Source organism: Lactuca sativa, chromosome 8 (assembly GCF_002870075.4).
Source record: "Lactuca sativa cultivar Salinas chromosome 8, Lsat_Salinas_v11, whole genome shotgun sequence".
NCBI classification, from domain to species: domain Eukaryota; kingdom Viridiplantae; phylum Streptophyta; class Magnoliopsida; order Asterales; family Asteraceae; genus Lactuca; species Lactuca sativa.
The window spans coordinates 140,868,585-140,888,777 of record NC_056630.2 but is presented as its reverse complement, the minus strand read 5'-3'; the positions used below and the strand labels follow the sequence as shown (position 1 = coordinate 140,888,777).

The 20,193-nt window shown below is 35.9% G+C and overlaps 1 protein-coding gene and 1 non-coding gene across 4 annotated transcripts; one reads left to right on the top strand and one right to left on the bottom strand.

The window, feature by feature from the left end:
- Nucleotides 1–10,203: 10,203 nt before the first annotated feature.
- Nucleotides 10,204–10,284, bottom strand: TRNAL-CAG (transfer RNA leucine (anticodon CAG)). Its single transcript has one exon. It is a non-coding gene; the product is annotated as a tRNA-Leu (tRNA).
- Nucleotides 10,285–10,403: 119 nt separating this feature from the next.
- On the top strand, nucleotides 10,404–13,227 carry LOC111909855 (uncharacterized). 3 transcript variants are annotated; one of them, XM_023905624.3, is made up of 4 exons: nucleotides 10,404–11,528; nucleotides 11,688–11,774; nucleotides 11,897–12,944; nucleotides 13,030–13,227. In XM_023905624.3, the coding sequence occupies exons 1-4, from the start codon at nucleotides 11,136–11,138 to the stop codon at nucleotides 13,035–13,037; spliced, it is 1,536 nt and encodes a 511-aa protein (XP_023761392.1). In that variant the 5' UTR covers nucleotides 10,404–11,135; the 3' UTR covers nucleotides 13,038–13,227. The 3 variants fall into 3 exon arrangements, with proteins under 3 accessions (XP_023761392.1, XP_023761391.1, XP_023761390.1); XM_023905623.2 differs by having other exon boundaries at nucleotides 13,027–13,227; XM_023905622.3 differs by having other exon boundaries at nucleotides 11,897–13,227.
- Nucleotides 13,228–20,193: the final 6,966 nt, after the last annotated feature.

Here is a 20,193-nt window from a genome sequence, read left to right as displayed (position 1 = left end):
ACCTACCCTTCAGTCCTAACAACCGAACTCTACTACTATCACATATAACATATCATGCCAGCATATAACATATCAGGTAGTAGCAAACCTAGATGATATCACAAAGACAATCATCTAACATACAACTCCTACTGGTGGGTCGGCATTGTGGCCGTAGACCCACCGCTACTGGAAGGTAACTCACCTCACACTGCTGAAGTCCCGAAGACACAATCCCACACTTGCTGAAGTCCCGCAGACTCGACCCCAGCTGCTGGCTGACAGATTCCCGAACTGTCAACACCAAAATAACACCCAATTAATAATTGGGTCCCAATACATAACCATACGTACATTCTTTGGGTAATTACTACATTACCCCTCGCTTGGCTTATTCAAGCCCAAGGCCCAATCCGTAGGCCCAAAGTCAATTAGGAATCAAAGCCCAACACATGGCCCAATTTTCCAAATTGGGCCTAGGCCTATACATGGTCTCATTCTAAGGCCCAACATCATATAATCATTAAGGCCTAAGCTATGGCCCAATTTTCCAAATTAGGCCCAAGCCCCATACATGGGCCTTACCCTAGGCCCATTAAATTACTCTAGACCATTTGCTTGATCTTGGATAGTCCATTTAATAACCCAAATCATCAAGGCCCAATAGAAAGGCCCAACAATAAACCCAAGTGAAATTAGGGTTTCACATAAAATGATGATTAGGGTTAAGTTTCCTACTTAACCCATTAAGGACTTAATCCATTAAGCCCATTATCTCTTAGATTAATCTTTGCCAAAGTTTATTATTTAATATCTCAAGTTATTAAATAATTCTTGTGTGTGTGACCCAATTAATTCTTAAAGTTTGGTTTTCATTGGCATTAGGGTTTTCCAATCCAAATATTAGCTCACTTATCAATTTGTTGGCCTCTTATGTCAATTAGGGCTTTATTGGGCCTATTAAGCCCACTAAAATCTTAATAAGCTCATTAGGGTTTTATTGGGTCCATTAGAGTCCATTAAGCTTCATTGGGCCCATTAGAGCTCCTTTGAGCCCATTATGGTTTCAAGCACCCCTCCCAAACGAATCAACTCACAAGGCAACCACACCGCCACCCGACACGGCGGCCGGTGGTGGTTATGAATTTCTTTCCATTATTCCATTTTTTTACATTTTACACTGCCAATCTGATTAACACACGCACACACCCTAATCTAAATAAAAACACACACACACACACAACCACCTAGTGGTGGCCGGCGGTGGCGCATGGCGGCAGCCTTGCGATTTCCGGCTAAACAAAGCACCAACAACACCTATTAACACCAAATGATTGACTGAAGCTAAGGCACACATGAAATACACACACACACACACACCATGCATCGCCTAACAGCAGTGGTTGGCGGCAACTTGATGGAGGAATCCCGGAGGGCGGCAGACGGTGGCGCAACGAAGTGACCATAGAAACAAAGGTAGCGGCGGTGCGACGACGATGGCTGGTGGCGTCTCGACGATTTAAGGAAGAAGGAAAAGACGAAGTGAAGCAGCAGCTCTAGCGGCCGACAACGCTACAGCTAACAGCGGAGGATAACATGGTCAAACACAACGACCGCAGCTTTCCCCGATTGCACCGACGACGGCAAGCGGCGATATCCGTCCTCGTCGGCGACTTCCTCTTCTACAGCAACGGCAGCAACCGCAACGCTGCACGATCCGACGATTGGTTTCAATGGCGACACCGGTTGGCTAGGAGGCGTCGGCCGGACATCGCAGCAATTGGAGTGGCGGCCGAAGGGACAAGGTGTAAAGGTGGCGGCTGTTGGGAGAGATGACGGCTGCCTCCACGTTTTTGGGTTAGGTTTTTGGTAGCGATGTTCTAAACGGGAAGGAAGGACATCGGGTTTAAATCCCGCTCCTCTCAAAACTTTGCTCCTAATACAAGTTTAGTCCCTCCCCATAGGATCCTTTTCCAATCAAATCCTATATTTACCCATTAAACCCCCAACATTAAAAATTCATTACAACTTAGGTACGAAATTTACCAATTTCACCCTTGCTTCCATAATTCCTCACAAATCCGATCCCAAGTTTACCAAACAGCCCCTTAGCCTCAAAATCACTTCAAATGAAGTCCTAGAAGTTACCATTTAGTCCCTGCCTTCATAATTACTTACAATTTAAATCTGAACTTACATTTTACCCCCGAATAATCCAACTTATGACATTTGGCTTCCCAAAATCAACACCTTGCTATATAATTATAAATTTTAGGGCTACGAGTCATCCATTAATTAATTTATTTGTTTAATAAATAAACGGGGTTTTACATATAATGGGCATAGCTATGATAGAAAGAACTTTAGGGATGGATGGTTCAGGAATGATCTCAAATTAGTGATTTAACTTTAATTGATAATGCTTTTGGGAAGATCAGTTTTTCTGTATTTGTCCCAGTTTTGCTTATTGGTATACCCAAGTTGTAGATTGCAAGGATGGTATACCCTTCCTTACCCCTTATTTTTTTTACTACTACGAGGAATAGTTTTGAGGGTTATTATATGGTACTAATGGTAGTGTCTTGCAATATTTTTGTCAGGTGGAAAGGATGTGATGAATTTGGACACTTTTACCCTTTATTCCGAGGTATGACGTATGAATTCATCATTTAATGTGTATTTTTCATATTTTCTAATAACTTTATATAAATTTTCATCCAAAACCTAGAATTGATTTTACATCGAAAGGTGTTGGTGGAAGTTTAACCCCATTCCTTGACTTGCTGATATGATTGATGTAAGTTTGATTATAAATGGTAACATATGTTTTTTATTTTTTTGTAGGATATTATAAATACTATAGTTACATATATATGCTTCAATGGCCCGGATTGTTGTTGTCATTGGGTGGTGTACCCATGGATACAAGGTGATATTGGTTTTAAATTAGTTTGCAAATTCTGGTGGAATCCTACAGAATCGGAATTTGTGGTTCCATCCCATCTTGTGTTTGGTTGTTAAATGGAAGGAATCCAATTCCACCGGCTTCCTTCGGTTTCCAAGTTTAATGCTTTTCACAAGTCCTAGATATGGTTTGAATGAATTCAATTCAATTCCATTCTTTCTTTTCTCATTTATAAAAAAAGAAAACTATCCTCTTTATATATTGAAAAAAATAACTAAGTTAAATTATAAAATTGTTTACATTTTATTATTGAATTTCGTTACATATCCTATCAATGACGAATTACAATTCCTTCGTAATCGAATTTCCTCATATTCAAATTTCCTTTCCTCCCGGAAACATTTTGCGATTCATTCCGGCAAATAGATTTGAATATTGTTGCTTTTTTTTGTTGTTGCAAACCACTTATTATGTATTAGTTTTGCTATTTTAATTTGGCAATCCGTGTATTTAACCTAGTATATATATATATATATATATATATATATATATATATATATATATATATATATATATATATATATATATATATATATATATATATATATATATATATATATATATATATAACAATCCGTATACATAAACAAAAAAACAATTTAACTTACATGAACATCACAACGAAGGCCAAAACAATCACAAGAACAAATAACACATAAAATCCAATAGATAAACACATTGTATCAGTTTTCTTGGAAAACCATCTCTTCAACTTTGAATCTTTCAATGTCAACCACACTCCAGGATCACCCATATGCAACCGACTTCCAATCATTATAGAATTATTCAACCCTTGAATATTATTATTTACATAGATATTAACACCACAACTATCATTCACCTCACCGGATAACAACCCTGAGCCACCACCACGGTGAATGATCATCAAGGCCCCAACATTCGTGCCTTCAAGATTCGGGTTTCTGAGATATGGTGGTTGGAAGGCGGCACCACCACGATCTCTCAGTCGGCTCTCAGACGACATGATTTGTGCTATGAAAGAAGATAGGTCGATGGTGGCTTCAGGTTGTTCTTTGTGGTGGTTCATGGTGGCCACTTCTAGTTTACAAACCAAGAAAGAACCATACTTTACTTATGCAGTTGGTACTACTATAGTATAGTTGATGCCTTTCTCTACCCGCAAGGCAAAATAATGTTCCCCAAAGATAACTTCACACATATATAGACATATAATATAGTCACATACAAGTAAGTACTTCTGTTAGCTTGTTTATTGCGACCTTTAAATGTATACTTTTTCTTCCTCATTAGTGCAATGAAGGCATAGTTAACAATGTATTTTTGTTGGTTACTTGGTTTGATTACTGCTGCTGTTATTTTGTATATTGTTGATTCTAAAATACCTAATTTATTGCACATGATCAAGAACATATTTTATCGCTACATATATGTTTCTTTTCTTTGACTTTTTTTATGTTACAACATATGCCAATCAAGAGGCTATCAAACATTGAACACTTGTTCGCTAATAATTGGATGAGAGAATCAAATTCTACAAATTGTTCTACTAAAAAAATAAACTTAAAATCTAACTTATAAATTAACATTCTGGATTAAATTATCGGTTGTTGAATCAACAGAAGCAGTTGCTTGATTGCTTCGCCAAAAACAAGGATTCTGACTTGTTTAAGCAAAGCCCGACCCAGTGAAACGAATTGTCATTTCCCCATGCTCCAAATGAAACGAGTTGTTGTTGGGCCCCATTGAAGGGCCTTCTTATTTGCCCAAATTTAACTAAGAAATAATTTAAAAGCCCGTTGAAGTTTGTTGAGGTCATAGGTGCAAAAAAAAAAAACAGTATCAGACCACTCAAACCACAAATAACTAAAAAAACATTAAAGTGATTTTTTTTATTTTTTTATTTTATTTTTTTTAACATTAAAATACCGGTTTCACTTACCAAAAGTTTACCTTAAAAACATATTTTAATAATAATATAATAAAATAATAATTTTCTTAAGTTTATATGATTCAATTAATATTTTCTAGATTCTCTTTGTTTATTTGTTAATTATCTTTGTAACATTTTTGAAGTTTGAATTTTAAATATATTTTTAAGTTTATTACAATAAAATCGTATTGTCTTTATTCTTTTATTTCTATAATATTGTTAATATCATATTATTAACAATAATAAAATATAATACAATATATTTTTTATTAAATGAGTTATAATAAATAGTTATCGATAGTTATGATAATTATGGTAGCCTTAAAAACAATATGTAAACTAAAATAATATAATATCATAATATAAAAAATGGATTTGGTGTTGGTTTGAAGGTCCACTATATATGGCGGTCACTATATCTCAACACAAAAATAATGGTGCATTTGGAGGTTGATTGGAGTGGTTTTTGCCGTTTTTCCACTATTTTGAAAGTCGGTTTGAGTCGTTCTTAGAATGTGGAGTGTGGGGGTTGGAAGTTGAGTGGCTAAATTTCACATACTCCGTTTATAGCAACCTAAAATCAAATAAAATTCAAACCTTCGAAATTAATCACTTATAGTTATGGATGAAAATGTATATTACAAATTTATAGTATATATTTATGTTTTTTCAATAATCTATTGCTTTAATACGCACGAATTTGTTTTCTTAACAAAAATTTAATTCTTTATGTTAATATAGAACCAAAATTCAACCCGATGTCTATCAAAAATGGTTCTAAGTTATCACACACATTTGAGGAAAGTTTCATTTTTTTTTTCATAAAATCTCTAATTGTTGGATAGAATCGTGCAACTTTTGCTATTAGTGATAGGTAAAAATAAAGGGTTATTTTCTATCATAAAACAACTATTGTAAAGTGTTTGGATTCTCTCGAGCCTATTTACGGTTTTTATTTTGTTGTTTATGAAAGATTTATATCTACATCTCTTACACGAAACATAAAGTAGTTAAGAAAGTAAGCAATCATTTATTATGATTGTTATTAGGAGATGAAAATGAATGTATGGGTTCAGATACTCTTTGTCAATCTAATTATGTTCATGATTAATTTGATGCAAGTTTATACTCAACTAATGATCTTAGTAGTCTTAAACTCTTAGATTTTTTTAAATCATAAGTTACTCTTAAAAGTTGGTGTTCCCATTAGGTTATCGAAAACATTGATAAAAAAATGGAAAACATTGATACAAAATGGATTATGTAATGGTACTAGACTATATGTGATATAATTGAGAAAACGCGTTATCAAAGTAGTGATAATATCTAGAAGTAATAATGAAAACTGGACATTCATTCCAAGAATATCATTAAGTCATTTTAACAAAATAATTACAATCAATTGGTTTTTCACGCATGAACAGATTGTATGTTATCTTATATAGAGTTAAAAGTCGAAAATAAATAAAACTGTTAACTTAAGATAATGATGGTAGACTTACTACTACAACTTCCAATCCGCCCTAATAAAATAAGAACTTTTTTGTCACATTACATGTTCTCCTTCAATTTGACAAATGTTAATTTGTGGTAATTTTGAATTAATTTTTTTCCACGTATCATTTTATGGGTTTTCTTATTTTATTAAACTCCATATAATATTTTAATGTAATAATTGCAATAAAAATAGTAATAAATATATATCAATTTCATTAATGAGCTTACCTTTTAATTTTAAAAATTTTAAATTAAAGTTTATTGATTTCTTTTGTTTATTTATTTAAATTATTTGTTTAAAATTAAAATATAAAAATCGTTTCAATTTTAATAATTCATTATTTTTTTATTTTTTTATAAATTCAAAGTTCTCAATTATTTAGACATTTATATTTAACTTTTTTTTTTAAATTAACTTATGTAATACATGGGTCTCACAACTAGTATTGTATATAAAAAAGTGTTTTGAAATTTATTAAAAATAGTATATTTTTTATTTATATTTTTCTTTAGTAATTATTAAGAATACATGTTTATTCTTTGTGAGTTGTGACTTATTTATTCATTTTGTGTACATATATGTTTGTTATATTACTGTACTTTTTGATTTTAAATAAAACTATGGTTTACCATGTATGATTGTGTTGTTTTTTTAATCTATTAAATTGTATATTTTATTGTACAACATAATAACTTTATCATTAATCCCAACTTAAAAAACAATACTAATGTTTACAAAACATTTTGAATACAAATAAAAAATAACGATCATAAAATTACAAACGAAACATCTATTGTTGTATGCAAATAACTATTTACATATTTTATTATCAATGACTAAGTTTTTATTATCTCTAAGTTATTTGAACTTTTTCAACCGCTAAGTTACATGTTATCACTTAGTTCCATATAGATGTTCATTTTAAATAAGTTAATCATTGAAAAAAAAACATTTCCAAATGGTGAATAACCATAGAATGGTTAACATAATATGTTTTTGTTAGAAAAAACAAATAATAGAAAACTGATGTAGCAAAAAAAAAAAAAAAAAAAAACTATACATGAAGTCATTAATCGAGTTGTCTGATTTATAAATATTTTTTCATAATTAAGTTTTGAAATTTAGAACTAATTAATTTTTTAAATATTAAATATATTAGGTTGTATCCCGTGTTAACCACGGTTGTTTTTTATAATTAAAATTTTATAGTAAAAGCTGTTAATAATTTATTTTAAATAAAATATTACTTAAGAGATTTATGCTTTTTTTATTTATGTAAAAATTATGATCGTTGATTCAAATTAATATTTGAAACTATTTTTCAAAATATATGAGACAATTTTTATTTGTGAAAAAATTAAAATAAATGATATAATAAAATGTTAAATTAATTATAAAAATAAAACAACCATTAATATTTCTTCAAAGCAATGAGTTTGCAAAGTGTCATGTTGAATCTCAAACATGTCCCTAAAATTCCATGATAGTTACTAAAGCCTATTTTGAGGGAGGGCTCATATTATTGGAAAAATACATGTATCTCGGGTCAATGTAAAATGAAGTTCGCAATATTAATTCAAATGGGTGCTGACTCACGACATTAAAATGTATTTCGTTTGTTTACTAACCGATCGAAAATGAATTAAAGCAAATAGGATAAAACATGTGTGATAGCCGACACTAATGGTAACTTGTTCTGAAAAGCGTGTCATCGAATGTCACATCTGAAATCAAAAAACGTGTTCGCAAAATGAGGAGTTATGGAGACCGTTCGTAGCGAAAGCATTCGGAACGAAAGCATTTTTGGTCGCATCTATTAGTCTCGTAACTTGTCCTCAATTTCTGATATGAATGGGATTTCGGAAGTTTGACCATTTCGCACATATAAGGTAATTTTTTACGAGAGGTTGCAAGTGTCACATATAATTGGACCTCACCAAACTTTGAAGTTCGGAGTTTTGTGTTCAGAGGTTGTATTTTAGAGTCTGGATATCTTGCAACGGGTTTATGTTCCAATGTGAAAATGGTTATGATGTGGAAGGATTCAGATGCGATCGTTGGTATTACTGATCCAAATGTATTCCTATCAAAACACATGTTGTTTTTGTTGCGACATGTTGTGACGTGTTCCGACCAATCGTAGTGGGTTGTAGTGGATCGTAGTCAATTTTATTACAAATTAGTTAAAACTTTTATCAAGTGGTTCATTTCATATTTTATCAAATATTCGTTGGTTCTTCGAAGATTTTGTAGTTTATGCGAATGTATGGGAACATAACATGTGTTTGATGATTAAAAGGGAAAGTTGTTTGTTCAAGGAGGAGTTCGAGTTTTCAGATGTATGTGCTTTGATGATTCTCACACTTTAAGGGGAGAATGCCATAGGAGAAAAACGTGTTCCTCATCAGATCCAACATTTAGGGGAGAATTTTGAATCTCTCAAAATAAATGTAAACTGAAAATTAAAGATAACATAACAATCAGGTGGTGGTCAGGTGCAATTGGTACAACATTTTCTCGCCATTTCCACTCAAGAACACACAAAAAAACAAGCATGTTATCGGAAAAGGGGGGAGGAATTGATGAAACCCTAAAATTAATCTTAAATAAAGTGAAAGAAAGTGATTCGAGGAAGAACTACAAGGTGGAAATATAGATAGGGAATTCAAAATGAAGATAAGAGTATAAAAGGCTGACCTGTGAAACCAAAATTCAAACGTGTGAAATCGAAAACCATCATCAATGGTAGTGAAAAACACACATCCAAGAGCAGAAACATTAGGGATTTGCAAGCCATGGTGGCGACGGTTGTGGTTGATGTCAACTTTGGTGTAGGAGTCGATTCATGGAGGTTTATTTTCCATTTCAATCGACATCGTGGGGGAGAAACACATAAGAACTTCATAATTGCTTTCAAAATGCTCAAGGAAAAAGACAATTTTAAAGATTAAAGAAAGAAAAAGAGAGTTGACAGACCATTTACCCAAAAGAGAGTTGACCATAAATCTCACTTTAGCATGCGAGATTTATGGATTGGTTTGAGTTTTGAATTTGAATAAAATGTTATAATTGTCAACCGACTGAATATAAGGGATTACCATTAATCCTAATTAATTACGGATTATGAATTTGATTTGTTATCTTAATGACTTAATGCTAATCAATATGATTTTATTTAAGTTTGAAAGTAAAATCATAGAAAATTACACATGTCATTTTTAGAGAATATGAGAAAAAAATAAAAATTATGAGAAATTGACATGTGACATAGAGTAATTACTTTTATTAAAGAACTAGGTGTGACACCTATGTATTACATGAGTTTATATATATACATACATATATATATATATATATATATATATATATATATATATATATATATATATATATATATATATATATATATATATATATATATATATATAATTTTAACAATTTGAAAAGTTTGAATTTATAAGAAAAGTGAGAATTTTTTTGAATTATTAAAATTAATGAGGCTTTAATGTATTGAATACATTACATATATAAACATTTTCTAATAAATACTTTACATATTAAATGTAGAATTTTAATTTAATAAAATGAAAAATACAATAAAATGACAAGTGGAAAATAAAAAATTTAAAATCTTTAAAAAATGTCATGTGTCTAAATGAAAGAGAAGAAGACGTGTGGCAAAAAACTTTTATTTATTAGAGTAGATGGTAGATTATTTAACTTGTAAACTATTTATCAAAAAAAATGATTTAAGCCTTTAATCAAGTTTATATACCTTACTGCAACTTTACAAATTTCCATTTTTGCAGGGTAAAAGAGATTCAGAAATGTTTTAATAAAAAATTAAAATGTCAAGAATGGGATTCGAACCCATGCCCTTTCGGACCAGTACCTGAAACTGGCGCCTTAGACCAACTCGGCCATCTTGACTTTGTGCTTTACAGGAGCACAACTTGAATTAATTACATTCTAGATCAGAGGAAGCAAAGACATGCGTCGGAATTAAAGTTCAGTTTCCCCTTCCCCTTCCCCGTCTTAAACTCATCTTGATTCCGTCCGTTAACAATCCCGCCGTCGCCTGTAAATTACCCTCTGCCGTATCATATTTCCATATCTTCCTCCACTTCTAAAGGAAAACCCTAACCTTAACACCGACAGTGATAATTGGTCCACCTCGACCCTCCAATGCCGATGTCATCATCCATTAACCTAAGCAACAACAGGTGTCGTCAGCAGATGCACGGATACACTTTTATGGTGGGGTTCAACGAATCGAATCAAAGATCATTGGTCTTGTTTTAAAATCACGAACTTTGATTCGATTTCAATGGTTTGTAAATTACATTTGTGGTTTGGTTGTTTACGTTATCTAAGTGTCTAGGTGTTTGTGTTTGGTATATCAATTCATGTTATCAGTAAATAAAATGATCTAAACCGAATTTTTTTGTGAAAACATGATGGAATCTTGTTAAACTGAAGTAAAAGTTAATCAAATTAATTCAATGAATGAATAAAAGAAAAAGATATGACTTATTTGTATTACATTTGCGGCATTAATTTGACTTGTACTTATGACGCAAGCGAGAAGGTTGTAAGGGTCACCCGTTACTATACAACCATATAAAGCAAATCCCCAATTTCTACTGCAATTTCGCTTTGTCGACATTCTTCTCCTTCTCAATTACTAGGGTTTTTTCTTTTTTCATTTTGATATGTACATTTCATCAAACCTTTTCTTCGTTGCCCTATTTATGAGATAGAGTATTTGATGAAAAGTTACGATGGATCCGAACTCTGTGCTGTACATAAGTTCCGATGAAGAACCTGGATGGGATGGTGACGATGACAGAGTAATTACTGTTGGCTTTGATGATAATAATTGGATAGCAGAACTCCTTGATGAGGTTAATGGAGACGATTGCGGTGCCGGTTGCCATGATGGAAGTGATGATTCCGATGAAGTGGTGTTAGTTAGTGAGGTTTTACCGTCTAGAAGACCTAGGAAGAAACCGACATCGAAGTCGTCGTCCTTAATTGAGTTGGATGATGAGTGTGTGGTGCTCGATCATGATCCTGGTAAGCCTAAAGAGGTCCGGAATGATGATCCAATCTCTCGAAGTGAGAATGGGGATGATGATTCAGATGATCTACTTGTTGTTAGCGAAACAGGCCAGGTTTGTATTTTATACTTCACATTTGTCTAATTTTATGGATCATTAAAGCAATTTATGTAGGATCCTGGTACTTGCTATGACTTGTGATCGATTATGGTTTTGATTTCAGATCATATGGAAAATCATTTAACTTTTCTACATTTTTTTTTATTCTTTAAGGTTGCATGCCGAGATTACCCTCATCCAAGACACCTTTGCATCAAGTTCCCTTTCTCGTCTACCCCAAACGAAAGTCATTGTGACCAGGTTATTTCATCATCAAATTACTCCTCCTCCTTTCTTAATAACTACAACAAATAACTTCAACCATTAGCAATTAGCATAATCTTGTTTTGATTTTGATCCATACTATTTCCTTGAAATCACAGTGCTACTGTTATGTTTGTGACTCACTTGCTCCATGTCTCTATTGGGGCAATGGCAGTGGCACCATCGACCATTGTCAAGCCACTGAAAAAATCGAATTCTGGAAACTGGAAAGGCAAAATTCCAAGAACATAAATAAATTAACCGATGTCCCCCTCCCCCATATGAACATGGCCTCACTTCCACTTCCACTTCCACTCCCACTCCCACTCCCACCACCACCACTTCTGGTTCAAACTCCAACCATGACCCACATTCCAGTTCAAAGGCCAAATCCTATCCGGGTTTGCCCAGTATCACCCAATCTTGGATCCCCAAACATGATTAACCAAAACCGAGCCCCGTTTTTGTTATCCAGGAACAAGTATCAACCCGGTTTAGTCTCGCAACAGTTGATAAGAACAAGTAGTTGTAGCATTCCGAGAGATAGAGGCCACCAATACCATAATTATACATTTAACAAACCCGTATTTAAACGAACTGTCTCACCTGGAATTGCTTCAACCGGAAACCGTAACCACCATTTTTACAGCTCACACAGGGACAGGGACAGAAACTTGTGTAGGCAGCAAGACTATCGTGTGCCTGAAAATTCTGTCAACACTTCCGCTTCATTTCCTCCATCTTATCTTCCATTCCAAGAACCGTTGCTTTCACCGGATTCCCAACCGCAAGTGAATTCCGATTCCTATGTCGAAAGCCCGATCCCGATTCCATTCCAACCGCAACCGCAACCGCAACCGCAATCGGCTCTGCTAAATTACGTAGTTCCTTGTGAAGAAGCATCCCAACAAGGAAATCATAATCATGGTCAAAGATCAACAGTTGATCCGAAGTTTTTCCATGGCATCAATTGGCCGGAAAGCCAGACGAACCACCTACCTGCCGCCCAAACTGCAACTCCGGCAAACATTGATTCCGGGGATTTGGTTGATTATCGGTATGATAATTGGGGTTATGATTCCGGAGCTTGTGAACCAAGTTCTATGGAGATTCCTGGATCATTTGGGTTGAATGAGTTCTCCCCTGATCCTGCTTTCCTTGACACAGGTACCATCTTTGACTTTTGATATGTATAATGGGTGTATGTATCATGTGTGTTTCCGACAATGCCCTTTTGCCTTTTGCTTAGCAGTTAACTGAAGAGGAAAATGGTGTTGGAATTGGATAGAGGTTCATCTTACTAATCCTGGTTCCTTATGTTTTCTTGTAATTTTGATGCACAAAACTATTGAGAAGAATGTGTATACTTAGTGATGTGCCATGCATCTTAAAATAGGATTTTGAATGTGAGTGTTATTTTAAATAATTTATATCATATGATCTTTCAATATGTAACATTGAATGTGAATGTGATTGTTGCTCAGTAAGTTACGAAATACAAGGAGATTGTTATAATACAAAAAATATTGGGTTTTGCCTTTGTCGATCATCGAAATGCAACAACAGGTTGGCAAATGTGATTAAATTCAAGGAAATAATGTTAAAGTACATTTGCACAAACATGTTAAGGAAGTGATTGTTAAAATGAGGGTACAAGTATTTTTACTTTATTTAGTGATCATCGATTTTGTTGCTGGTATCTAACTGATTATTGAACTCATATCATCAACTAATTGTAAACAAAGACAAGTCATCCAAATGCTAGACAATGGTTATTGTAGCTTATGGTTGTAATAATCAGATAATCTTTTAAAAACAAACATTCAAGCATCCTCTAGCATGCGGTATGCTCTAACTTTACAGCGCAACATGGCTACACTGAAGAGAAGTCGACTGTTGCCTCTACACCGCTGGTTTTTTTATTTAAAAAATATTAAAAAAAAAATAATATTAAAACTTCGTATATGTCGCGCCAATTACAAAAGATAACAAAGTTTCTATTGAATTTGATAAATTTGGGTTTTCTGTGAAGGAGTTTTGCATGTGTCAGATATTGCTTAGGTGCGATAGCTTGAGTGAACTCTATCTTGCTCCTGCAGTCTCAAGTTTCTCTTATTTTAGGCAACCTATCCATGCAACATCAATGTCTTGGCCATCCGGGTGTTTTTGTCTTTAGGTTTGTAATATTGAATCGATTTATTTCTTGTAATAAAGATTATATCATGTTTCGTGTCATTCTTAGACCGGAGGGTGTGGGAGGGATGTTTCCCTCATTTTTTGTGGGTCATGCCATTTTTTCCCTTACTTTTTTTCTCTCACCTAAAACCCAAGGAATGGGTGGGAAGCTTCCCTCACTATTTTTTATATTTTTTTAACAATATATTTCATACATATATTATACTCATTTTGTAGGGAATTAAAAACCATGCATTTTAATATCTAAACCAGCTAATTTATGAGTATCCCGACTTCAATCAATGCACCAACATCGAAAGTACTATAAGCAAAAGAAATCAACAATCATGATTAGTGTGCCCATAACCTATGTCTGAAAAACCCCTACAAGGTCCTCAACATAGGTCTGAATTGCCTCCGTGCCCACATCATGGGTTTGAATTCCCTACCCGATATTACACCGATCTTGTTGACATTGCATCATTCGTCTAGCACCCCGGGGGCCTAAAGATATTCACCTCATTCCATCGCCTTGCAGGGACCCAATCAACGCCCCTCTCAACGATATCCGAGCACAACAATGCCATAATTTTACCACGCACCATTCGTATCATGGAACAAGCTACCAATGCAAAACCCTACGAAATCATGGTCGCACACGACCCGAGAATAGGATAAATGGTCGTACTCTTTTCAAAGGCTATAACCCAAATAGAACCATGCATATAATTCAATCCCGGTGCTCTAATAATATCTTGACCAGCCTATAAACACCCTCATCGGCAATATATATTGAATTTACCACAATGCACACCCTTAGGGAACCCATAACTTCGTCCAAGAAAGGAAGAAATACCATAGTTATATCGAAACGACAAACCTCAATCATTAACAGAAGACATCCTCAAGAATGATCAGAACATGACCGCATACCTTGATTGAGGCTGAACAGATTCCACCAATACGTAACTAGCTCGAGAAAGACTTCCAAGGTGATCTTGAATACTACCAAAACCTGAGCCTGCTATCAACTATGAACCAAAATTTCACACCACCATTGAGGGTAAACATACCCAGAGACCAACGGAACATAAAACATACTGAACTTGATGATAAGTTGACACTTCCCTTGAACTTTAACTGTGACAACTTGAAACTTTCGAAGAATCTCCGTTGAATGTTGAACGAAACAAGCAATGATCGAGAACGCATTGACATTAGATCTAATGAACCAAAACCTACAAAGAGCTGACGTACCCAATTCTGAAACTGATTTCCTGATCAAACTCTGCCCAAGCTAGACTATAAATAGAAATCCAAACAACAAGCTGACAAATTCCACCCACAACCGATACTCAACCTGAGTGATCTTATCGACTCCTCATTTATTTCTTTGGCACCCCAAAAGGAACCAATAGCTGCAACGAGCTCTTGACCAACTACTTTCTGTTGAGAGATAACTCATGCACCTCCTGGACACATACATCCGATCGCCACTTACTCCATACCCCTGTCTTGACCAAATCCTGAGCAGAAATTCCACATACTCGCATTGTAGATCCCTATGAACCATTCTTCCAACATCAGAAAATCGAACATATCGTTAATCCTCCAAGCAGAATACCCAATTCTCCCCCACTTAGGGTTCGAACTACCACCCACTAGTGTTGAAACCAACCATGTCTCAAACTGGCTCAACCAGGCACAAACCGTCCCTGACTCTTGGAATGCATAACACACTCATGATGATCTTCCAGTATAAGAACCAATCAAATCCTAAGAGAATTCTAGATTTCAGCTGAAAACCTCTAAAATTCAAGTAAGGTCGATCGAGTTATGCCGGTTTGTCAGCAAAAGTTAGTAGTTGGTACACAAGGTGGTGAGAATTGGAACATTCTTCGGTAAAACAACAAGTATCCAGGGTTGGTTAGTTGTTTAGAATTATCGGTGTTGTTAGACGAGAGTGTAGCATGACTGGAGCAAGTGATAGACAAGTGGGGCAGGGAACAAACCATGGTTTCAGGGACGGTAGTTGGTCGATGTGAGGCCTGGGTTTAGGCCATGGAAAGGATTCCGGGAAAAAAACGGGAGTTCGGAACCCCAAGAGGGCAAGAATAGACTGCATGGGAGAGATTCCCGAAAAGGATGGTTCAAGGCGACGTACGACAGTTTTGAGCGGTCCGGATAGACTGAAGGCCGGAAGGCGTACCAGTCAGACCGAAGGCTCGGGGAACGGTCCAGACAGGCTGAAGGCCCAGGAGGGCGGTCCAGACAGGCTGAAGGCCCAGGAGGGCGGTCCAGACATGCTGAAGGTTCTGAGAGTGGTCCAAATAGGGTGAAGGTCTGGTAAGGCGGTCCAGTCATGTTGAAGACTCTGTATGTGTTAGTGGATCGGTATGAGGAGAATGAGGGAATATGTCGCCATGAAATGGTACTCGATATGGTCTGGCCCCAAGTATTGATCATGACGATGGAGTTGGCGGGAGGCCGTGCATGGGCCTAGTTAGCTATGTGATCGGATTCGGAGTATATGGGAGTTCGAGAATAGCATTTGCTCTACATGGATAGTGTAGAGTGGAGTTTAGCTCAGTGGCACTTATAGGTACGGTAAGGGTTGTGAGTAGACTTCCTGGAAAGGAAAGGTATGTAGCTCCGGAAGGAGTGTGGGTCCTCTGAAAGGAAGGCAACATAATAAATGGGTGATTGAAAGTGCTTCAGTTGTTGGTAGTAAGCACTGGGATTATACTAGATATATGGAATCACATACGGGTTGGATGCCCGTTGAGGTTGTGGCAATGTTGGATGATGCGCAGGCATGTTTTCAGCCTCCTTGGAATAGGAGGATGATAGTGGTTCCAGATTGGAGATTTGGGACAGAGGAAGGTGAGACAGCAGGTTAACAGACTCGGGAGTAGTCTGGACCGGTGCTGAGGACTGTATAAGGATATTATAGTCGGAGGTCAAGGATCTAGAGATCATGATAGGGAGGTGTGAGTGGGTTGCACTCCGTTATGTCGAACCGAAGGGTCCGAGGGTGACGCAAGGACAAGGTCCTTAGTTCCGAGTATGGTTGTGGGCTTGAGTTATGTATGTGAAGGTATTCCAATATGGGGTATTCCATCATGAGGATGACCAGACCCTATGATTGATTGGACCTGGTGTGTTTGGTATTCCAGCCCAAGGCTGATTGGGCCAAGTACGAGTGGTTACGCGTTATGTTTGGTTGATGGGTTATGGGAGCTGAGGTATGTAGTATCCTGTCAACGCGTAAGGGATAGAACCAGAGGGCGGAACAAGATTCGTTCCAGGTTGCATGTTATCAGGGTTATCGCTAATTTTGGGCGAAGGAAGATGGATTAGTGTCTTGGTAGAGCTCAGTGGGTGTTTGTGGTATCTAGCGTTCGTAGGGCGTGAAGGTGTGTAGAACATGTGCATGGACTTGACGAGTTGGAAGAACAACTTGGCGAGTTTGTTGAAGATTTCCTTGGACTCGGCGAGTCTGGTCGCAGAACCCAACCTCTTTTGGTTAAAGCTTTGGATTAGTGAGTCGGTTGGCGACTCAGTGAGTTGGACAGGATGGAATTCCGAGATCGTTCAACTCGACGAGTCTTGGGGCGACCCGACGAGTTGAGTCGTGTTATGGGAGTTTCCTGAGTATAGGAACTCAACGAGTCGACGGGTTGACTCAGCGAGTAGAGTCAACCAGGAAGGTTGACTTTGGCCGATGACTTTGACTTTGACCAAGAGTTGACCAGTTTGATTTCCACGGGTATTTCGGTATTTATGGAATTGGTTCTTTGGTAGTGTTCTATGGTGGAGTTTGTGTCGGTGGACAGAGCAGCTTGGTCTTACCTCGTCAGTCGGAAATTGCAGGTGAGTTATCCTCACTATATCGACAGGGTCTACGGCACCAAGGTCGACCCTTTATCGGATGGAAATCCAGGTATTGTTGTTATGTTATTGCTCTGCGAGATCTGCACCCTGGTATTTAGGATGGTGTTATGTTAGTGACCTGGTTAAGGTCGGTACCCGACATTTAGGGTAATGCTATGTTAGTGACCTGGTTAAGGTCGATACCCGGTATATAGGGTAATGTTATGCTAGTGACCGGTTAGGTCGGAATCCTGGTTAGGATGTTGATATGCTATGTGATCTGTTAGACTATTTGTTTGGTTAAGGATTTGTTATGTGATTAATTATTGTATGTGCACATGGTTGTTTGACGGGGATTGGGTTGAGGCGGGTCCTGCTTTATGCTGTAGGCCAACATACCCAGGGCGGACCGGATATTCCGAAGGCCCAACGAGCGGTCCGGATAGGCTGAAGGTCCCAGGAGGGCCGACTGAAGGCCCGGTGTGGACGGACTAGTCATACTGTAGACTCAGAGAATGGACCAGGTGGATTGAAGGCCCGGTGCGGGCGGACCAATCACACTGTAGACCCGATGTGCATGGATGTTCTATTTGTGATATGTTATGAGTATATTTATGTGTGGTTGGTATTTTAGGGGTAACTCACTAAGCTTTCGGGCTTACAGTTCAGTGTATTGTTTCAGGTACTTCTGGAGATCGTGGCAAGGCGAAGGCGTGATCGTACCGCTCCTCATGTTTTATGATTTATGTGATATGGTTCTGGGGGATACTCTGATGTTTAAACTATTTTGAAAACAAGATGTATAAACCTAATGGTTTTTGAATGAGATAAAATGTTTTAATTTGGCTCAAATTTTATGGGTGTTACACTAGTTGTGGTTATGTGTTAGTAAAAGGATGCCTTACGGACTATATATAGTCATGTGGGATAGACCGAGAACTCTTGGTCTAGGCTCTTTTACCTGTTCCTTGTTTGGTTGTGGTTTTAGAGTAGGATCACCTGTCCGAGTGACTATCTCACCATTGAGTATATACGGTTATGCATTCATTGGATTGTTGATATTTAGTATATTTCTATGCTATAGTGATCTATTAGATTTACATTCTGGTATCGAGTATGTTGTTGTGCTATAATGCTCTGTTAGATCTGTATCTTGGTATATAGGATGTTGCTATGCTGTAGTGATCTGTAGAACTGTATGTTTACTTGTACTTGTTGGTTTTCATCTAGTGGAGTGTCTTAGGGACTATATGTAGTCATGTAGATAGCCTTAGAATTCTTGATATAGGTTTTCTTGTTTGTTCCTTGTTTGGTTGTGACTCTAGAGTAGGATCATCTGTTTGGGTGGCTATCTCACCTCTGGTCACTTATGGTTACACACTTCATGGAGGTTAGTCGTTAGCGAGACAATGTGCGGTGTGAGGACTAGTAGGCGGTAGTGAGCTGTATGGTTGTTGTTTACCTGTATTATGTGCCTACTTGATTCTGGGAAGTTGAATAAATGTATTTGGAATAAACGATTTTCTTCATAATGAAGTTATAATTATGCACTTTAATATCACTATGATTTTAATAAATGTATTTGGAATAAACGATTTTCTTCATAATGAAGTTATAATTATGAAGCTATACTTAAACAAAAATGAAAATTTTTAATTGTGAAAATGAGACGTTACAACCGACAAGAGAGGGGGACCATTTAGTAGTAAAGAAAAGCTAACGTGAAAGAAAAGTGTGTGAGGTCAACGATTAAACTATATTTTATTAAAAAAAGAAAAAAAGACTACAATTATACACTAAAAAGGATGTTTGAGATTGCTTTTTGAACTCCAAAAATTCTTTTGAACAAAAATGTTTATTTGAGAAAAGATTTTTAAAAAGTTGTTTGAATAAATTTTTATAATAACAAAAGTCATTAAATTGAAAAAATTTGTCTAAAAAATATATTTTTAAAGTTGTTTAGTCAAAAAGCCAAAAACATTTTTAGAAAGTGAAGTTGAAGATGCTTGTGGAAATCTTTTTTTTAAAATGTACTGAATTTTTTTTGACAAGTGTTTTTATCATTTTAGTGAAAATCTTTTTTTTTTTTTAAATGTATTGAAAATTTATTTCGAAGTGTTTTTAAAATTACCAAACATTTTTTTATTTGTCGGTATTTAACAAAACCAATAAATCAATAAATTTTTTTAAAAAACAATTCCAAACATCACTAAATAAATTCCAAAACACAATTAGTTGGTAAGTACTTAGATAAATTCCAAAACACCATTAGTTGAATTACCTTTTAGGAATATAACGTTTTAGTAAAAAACTCCCAATTATGCAGTATCAATTATTCGGGTCCGAAATCGGATCCAGATCTCAGAGG

What these genes read in the sequence shown, in the direction of transcription:
- LOC111909855 (XM_023905622.3), top strand. Translation starts at nt 11,136, where the DNA reads ATGGATCCGAACTCTGTGCTGTACATAAGTTCCGATGAAGAACCTGGA. An exon ending in TTGTTAGCGAAACAGGCCAG is followed by an intron (nt 11,529 to 11,687) that starts GTTTGTATTTTA and finishes TTATTCTTTAAG; the next exon opens with GTTGCATGCCGAGATTACCC. An exon ending in ACGAAAGTCATTGTGACCAG is followed by an intron (nt 11,775 to 11,896) that starts GTTATTTCATCA and finishes TTGAAATCACAG; the next exon opens with TGCTACTGTTATGTTTGTGA.